Raw genomic sequence first — 7,103 nt, forward strand, 5'->3', positions numbered from 1 at the left:
ACGGTGTCACCTTGATCACACATTAAGTAACAATTCTTCGCTCAGACAGATAAAAGATAATTGTACAATACTGAATAAATTACAATTAATTACCTGATAAATATGTAAATGAATCCAAAAAAGCTCAATATGAGTAAGACAGAAAGATGTAACAGCAATTCCTTTGCTTCCAATTGCAGGAATTGCTTCCCAGGTTATGTATCCAATTGTTACCATTCACAGAATTACAAATTGAATACTCACACACAGCTGCTGAATATAAACAGGGACAGTCAAATGTACTGGAAATCTACATGAAAAAATAAATTGAAAGATGAACAAATATCAATACATTATGTTTTTAGCATGCAGTGTTTATCACAATGTCTGAGATACATGTAAAGTTAAAGTACAGAAGTATCCCACACTTCAACACAACGCAAGAGACACATGGATAAAGATTGATTCCTACACCCACATGGATAATCAGAGAATCACAGATGTAAAATTAATCCTACTTTCTCAAACTCTCTAGAGACAGATGGAAGAACAAGGAATTCCAAAACATACTAGAGAATGACAACTACAGAATGATACCTACATTCAAACTTTTGTTTTGAGAAACAGTGAAGCAAAATGAAGTCCACTCTCACACAGTATCACAAGTAGCATCCATAGAATGAACCCTGCATTCACACACAACACCACAGACAGACAGAAAAGCACACCCAGATGTTGTACCAGAGACCGATGCATACAGTATGATTCAGACACTTATGCAGTTACTCAATGACACATGCCTGCAGAACTGAAATCAAACTCCCATTCAATTCAAGACACTGGCATGAGCAGAATTTACCCCATATTAACATACACAGTGGAGACTGATATAGTGCGTGAGTCACAAAATTATGTTCAGCCAATCTCACACATGCAAGCTGGCAATCAACAGACAAATACACATTTTGTTTCACATACTGTACCCAATACTTACAGGCACATAATTAATCACATTCTGTACATGAAATAGAGAGATGCTATTTCAGTCCCACACTCAGCCTCACTGATTTAGAATAGGATCCCTCCAGTGCAGAAGGATGTTATTTGACCCATCAAGTCTGCACTGACTCAGCATTTTACCCAGGCCCTATCCCCATAACCCCACAAATTTACCACGGCTACATACCCTAACTACACATCTTGGGATACCAAGGGGCAATTAACATGGCCAATCCGAATAACCTGCACAACTTTGAACTGTGGGAGGAAACCAGTGCACTTGGAGAAAACCCATGCAGATAAGGGGAGAATATGCAACCTCCACAAAGACAGGCGTCCGAGGCCGGAAACGAACCTGGGTCCCTGGCATTGTGAGGCAGCTCTCTAACCATTGTGTCGCCCGTTCTTGCAGTGTACTTCACAAATGGTGCACACTGTGTATGAATGGTTGAGGGAGTAAATGCTGAAGCTGGTGAATGGTTTGCAAGTGAAACCAAAAACTAGATTTGTTTCTGAGATTCTTTGGTGTTGTTGGAGGTGCACTGACCAGTGAGTGGAGAGTATTCCATTCCTTACCTAAATGTGGTATTCAATTGTGAAAAGTCTGTTGGAAAATAGGTCAGTCACTAGCTATGGACATGCTCTGTTCTATTTTTAAAGCCAAAGTCATATTGTGACAGGATACAAGAAGTACCTTGTACTCATTTATCGTTAATTACAGTCACAGAATGATGACCATGCTAAAACATAATTAGAAGATAAGAAATTGGAGCAAGAGTCGGCCATTCGGCTCTTCGAGTCCACATTGCCATACAGTGAGATCATGACTGATTTTCCACTTCAACACCATTTTCCTGAACTATCCCCGTAACCCTTGATGTTTTTGATATGTAGAAATCTATCAATCTCACTCATGAACATATTTAATGATTAAATCTCCTCATATCTCTCCGCATTGCTTCTATCTGCAAAATTGTTGTCCATTCGCTCAGCCTCTTCAAATACACACAAAGAGTCTTTGCCTCCTTCTCACAACTCACACATCCACCTTGTTTGTGACAGCTACCAATTTGGAAATATTACCTTTAATCCCAAATCATTGATACACAGATTGTAGAAAGCAGTGGCCCAAACACTGATCCTTGTGGTAGCCCACTTGTCATAGCCTGCTAACTTGAAAATGACCCATTTGTTCCTACTCTCAGTTTTCTGTCCATCAGCTCGTTCTCAGTCTATTCCAGGACATTCTCTCCCCCAGCACCACCACCACCCCCCCCCCCCCCCCCCCCCCGTGCTCTCATTTTCTTTATTTGCCTCTGGTGTGGAACCGTATCAAGGCGTGTAGCCAGTAATATCCAATTCTGATTCCACTCCTTCTTGCAGTCAGCTTTTTGTTTTAGCAACAATGTCAATGTGGCTGTTGCTCATCAAACTTATTCCCCTTCCACACGCCCAGATATTGTACACTGCCAGCTCCCGGTGATGGGCGGAAGTAAAGCAGAGCAGTTGGTGCTGGTGAGGAAGGGGAAATGTATGAACAGTATCAGCAGTCTGATAGAGTGATGTGGGATTAGCAGCAGAGAGAATGCGCTGGTGCGGCAGAGGGAGTGAGAGAGTCAGTGGGTTGGGTGGATCGGGGCGGACAAGGGGAAAGGACGGATTGACAACAGACTGGTTGCTGCTCAAATCCACAAACTATGTGTTTGTGTATCTGAACTAACCAATCAGAGAGAGAGCGTCACGAATTGACATCATTGTGAATGAGCCAATGGGGAACAGGGCTTTCAGCAATCCTTCATTAGCATAGCCTCTGCTTTGGTCTATAAAAGAGGAGTTCCGAGCGCGACTCAGTGATTCTGTGTCTGAAATTAACTGTGAGGATGGTGGATGAGAAGAAAGCAGCTCCTAAGAAGGGGGCGAAGAAAGTGATTAAGAAACCGGTAGTAAAGGGCGGCAAGAAGCGGCGAAAGTCGAGGAAGGAGAGTTACTCCATCTACATCTACAAAGTGATGAAGCAGGTTCACCCCGACACCGGCATCTCCTCCAAGGCCATGAGCATCATGAACTCGTTCGTGAACGATATTTTCGAGCGCATCGCGGGTGAGGCTTCCCGCCTGGCCCATTACAACAAGCGCAGCACCATCAGCTCCCGGGAGATCCAGACCGCCGTGCGCCTGCTGCTGCCCGGGGAACTGGCCAAGCACGCCGTGTCGGAAGGGACAAAGGCGGTGACCAAGTACACCAGCTCCAAGTAAAACCCCCCATGGACTGAAAAACATCCCAAACACAACGGCTCTTTTAAGAGCCACTCACAATCTCCCTGAAAAAGCTATATCATCCATTTAGTTTCAATTAATCTTTCACGCTGAAGCGTCTCGAACAATCTAATTGTTGTTTTTACTGTTGATCAATGATAGGTACTGAGTAATGCAAGTTGATCGCCCAGCGTCTGATTAATAATGTTTCATGAATTAATTAATTGGTTTCCGACCGCCTCTGCACTTAGATCTCAGAGGCCCGTTTCCCCGACTTTAGCGAGAGAGAGAGCTAATGGAGCAAATGTGTCAGCTTCCAATTCTGTTCCAGTTTGGTCTTAATAATCGATCAGTTTATTCCCTATCAGCCCCGATTGTGCAGGAACCTCAGTCTCGGCACTGGTCAATTTACACCGAAAATGTTCACTCCCCTCTTGATTCTCACGAATATGGAGAACATCCCGTCCGTTTACAGAACGATGTCAATGAGACTTTCTGGCGGCGAGTTCGAGAGTTTTAAAAAGGGCCGAGATTAACCCCGAATGGATCCAGGATTCTAAAAGCAAATCTGCAACTTGGGGTGAAATGGTGCAAACACAGACTGATGTTTTAAACACTTTGTTGTTCAACAGTTAATTATTGAGAGATTTTATTTGAAATGTATTTCTTGTTTTATAAATACATCTGCGAACTTTTCAAAAATGAATAGTGAAAATTTTGTTATTTTCGACTTTTCCGAAAAACCCAGGCTGAAAATCAGAAACTGCCAGATCCAGGTTAACTATAGACTGGGGAAGGAGAGAAAGGGAGATTCTTACATTACTCAAAATTAATTAACCATTACCTATTCGTATAATTTTCGAGACTCTTGTTCTTTCCGCTTTGGCGGCTTTTACAGTTTGAAATGAAATCGGTTGGAATCTGAGATTTTGGCGCCGTTATTTTCCGCCCTCACTCCGTGGGCTCTCCGGATTGGTGAGTTAAGCAGATTTCTGATTGGTCATATGAACAAGATGCTGAGAGGCAGCAACAAAGTGACCAATCAGCAATGTCCGCACCTCCATTCCTCCCGGAGCTATAAGAGAAGCGAAAGGGAGTGGATTTCAGCATTCTTTGTGAAAGTGTTTGTGAGATTGTGCAGATGTCTGGAAGAGGAAAGGGCGGCGGGAAAGCTCGGGCCAAGGCCAAGTCTCGCTCCTCCCGCGCTGGACTGCAGTTCCCGGTGGGCCGTGTTCACAGGCACCTGAGAAAGGGCAACTATGCTGAACGTGTGGGTGCCGGAGCCCCGGTCTATCTGGCTGCTGTGCTCGAGTATCTGACCGCTGAAATCCTGGAGCTGGCCGGGAACGCGGCCCGGGACAACAAGAAGACCCGCATCATCCCCAGACACCTGCAGCTGGCCGTCCGCAACGATGAGGAGCTCAACAAGCTGCTGGGAGGGGTGACCATCGCTCAGGGCGGGGTGCTGCCCAATATCCAGGCCGTGCTGCTGCCCAAGAAAACTTCTGCGGCCTCGTCCAAGAGCAAGTGAAGCGACCATTCTTTAATCTGATAACCCAAAGGCTCTTTTCAGAGCCACTCACTTTTTCTGGAAAAGGGCGATCTATTGTTTGCCCCTCAGATGCTGCGCTGCTATTCACAGTCCAGCTGTTTCCCGCTTTGTTTTATCAATCCGGAGTTCCCCCTGTGTACGATAGTAAATAGACCCCATCAGTCTCGCAGCAGATAGAGGAATTCATCAGGCGAATACACCATCCACATTACGATAGTATTGTCACAGGCAGTATTTTAATGCATGCAAGTTGCTGTTTTTTATTAATAGTTGATATCTGGAACTCGGGTTCTGATTTCAGTTAATCAACAATTTCATCATTTGCGCCGTTTTTTGTGCAGCAAATAACCATCTGTGCAAACTAAGACTATTCCATTCTTACACAGATTATTACAGGTACAGAGAGGATTTGAAGTCTATCTTCCGCCACTTAGTGCGTTAGACTCGATCTCCGACCCTTTTCTCTCAAGCCCATTCAGATTTAACATATAAACTCACAGGATCAGTGAAAGGGCTGCTTCCTGGCAGCAGGGAGTCAGAGATGGAGTTATTGTCACGGTGGATTGATCTGTTTCTGATTTGTTTACTGATGTTTTCAGTTCCCTCTCTATATTGAGCTCAAGTGAATAATTGAACGACATGGTGTCAGAATCAAGGTTTTTATAAATCCTTCAGTTTGCTTCATACCGAGTCCATCCCGGTGCATTATCGACAACAAGGAAGAATTTCGCAGTTGGAGAATTATATATTTTCCTCTGTCGGATGATCTGGGCGTCGCTCCCGGAACAGAGTAAAGGCGGGAATGAAGAGGTTATTCTCGGGCTGATCTGTTTCTTCCGCAGCTTTCCCAGAGGACGGAATCAGCGAGATTTCTGCACACACAGGACCTGAGTCCATTGCAGCGCTTGAAGATCTGCCTCCCCCCGGCGCTCCCTATTCTCCAGACACAAAGCTGCCTGTTCCACCGGCGGGATCGGGCCGGGGATTCTCTCCGCACTTCCCATTGTAACATTCCCGGCCGCTTTCAGGGGAGGGGATCAGAAATCAGCCGTTTCCCTCTGTCCCTGTGAAGCCTGTGTGAAGGGGTTGGTTGGTGATCTCTATGTTTCTGCTTTTCCACTGAGCTGAGATTTGCTCCGTTTTAAATTGCTGAACGGGGTCTGATTACCGCTAGTTATAGATAAGAGATTGAGAAATTTAAACTGTTGCTAAAATAGCGCCAGGATTCTGTGGCGGAAAATACAATAAACAGATTATAAAGTATGAGATTGAAATAGTTTCCTGAACATTCAGGCGTTCCGTTATTTTGTATTTTTCCTGCACTGAAATTGGCGGGTTTTTCCAATTTGAAAATGTGAACCAATCAAAACCTCCCATTTCTTCTCCCTGGCTCTCCGATTGGTTAAGAATGTGATTGAAATGTGAGGGGCCAATCAGAGCTCGAGTCTGGCTGCAGCCTCACAAACCGCTCACAATGATTATTAACAGAGATTAAACTGACGGAATCTGTATCTTCTCTCTCACCTGTACTTGAATTTTAAAATATACTTTGTTTCCACAGACAAATTATTGAAGGAACGTGAATAAATGTGATGTCTCCTCCACGCAAGTTACAGGGAAGTGAGTCGCCAGCTCCTTCTCACGTTGTCTCTGACGGAGCTCAGACAGTAAGAAGTCTCACAACACCAGGTTAAAGTCCTACAGGTTTATTTGGCAGCACAAGCTTTTGGAGTCTCAGGCTCCTTCAGGTGAGTGAGAAGCTGTGTTCACAAACAGGGCACATACAGGCACAAACTCAATTTACAAGATAATGGTAAGAATGCGAGTCTTTACAGGTAATCAAGTCTTAAAATTACAGACAGTGTAAGTGGAGAGAGGGCCAAGCACTGGTTAAAGAGGTGTGTATTGTCTCCAGCCAGGACAGTTATTGATATTTTGCCCAGGCAAGTTGTGGGGGTTACAGATAGTGTGACATGATCCCAAGGTCCCGGTTGAGGCCGTCCTCATGTGTGCGGAACTTGGCTATCAGTTTCTGCTCAGTGATTCTGCGTTGTCATGTGTCGTGAAGGCCACCTTGGAGAATGCTTACTCGAAGATCAGAGGTTGAATGCCCATGACTGCTGAAGTGTACCCCGACAGGAAGGAAGCACTCCTGCCTGGCGATTGTTGAGCGGTGTTCATTCATCCGTTGTCATAGTGTCTGCATAGTCTCTCCAATGTGCCATGCCTTGGGACATCCTTTCCTGCAGCGTGTCAGGTAGACAACATTGGCCAACTCGCAAGAATATGTACCGTGTACGTGGTGGATGGTGTTCTCA

General features: G+C 44.8%; 2 protein-coding genes across 2 annotated transcripts; both read left to right on the forward strand.

The window, feature by feature from the left end:
• Nucleotides 1-2,831: 2,831 nt before the first annotated feature.
• Nucleotides 2,832-3,233, forward strand: LOC144486135 (histone H2B 1/2). The gene has a single exon (XM_078204232.1). It carries the CDS (start codon nt 2,859-2,861, stop codon nt 3,231-3,233), a length of 375 nt encoding a protein of 124 aa, XP_078060358.1. The 5' UTR covers nt 2,832-2,858.
• A 1,141-nt stretch (nt 3,234-4,374) lies between these two features.
• On the forward strand, nt 4,375-4,764 carry LOC144486131 (histone H2A-like). Its single transcript, XM_078204228.1, has one exon. The coding sequence runs from the start codon at nt 4,375-4,377 to the stop codon at nt 4,762-4,764; it is 390 nt and encodes a 129-aa protein (XP_078060354.1).
• The last annotated feature ends 2,339 nt before the right edge of the window (nt 4,765-7,103 follow it).

Source organism: Mustelus asterias, unplaced genomic scaffold (genome assembly GCF_964213995.1).
Source record: "Mustelus asterias unplaced genomic scaffold, sMusAst1.hap1.1 HAP1_SCAFFOLD_290, whole genome shotgun sequence".
In the NCBI taxonomy this organism is placed as follows: domain Eukaryota; kingdom Metazoa; phylum Chordata; class Chondrichthyes; order Carcharhiniformes; family Triakidae; genus Mustelus; species Mustelus asterias.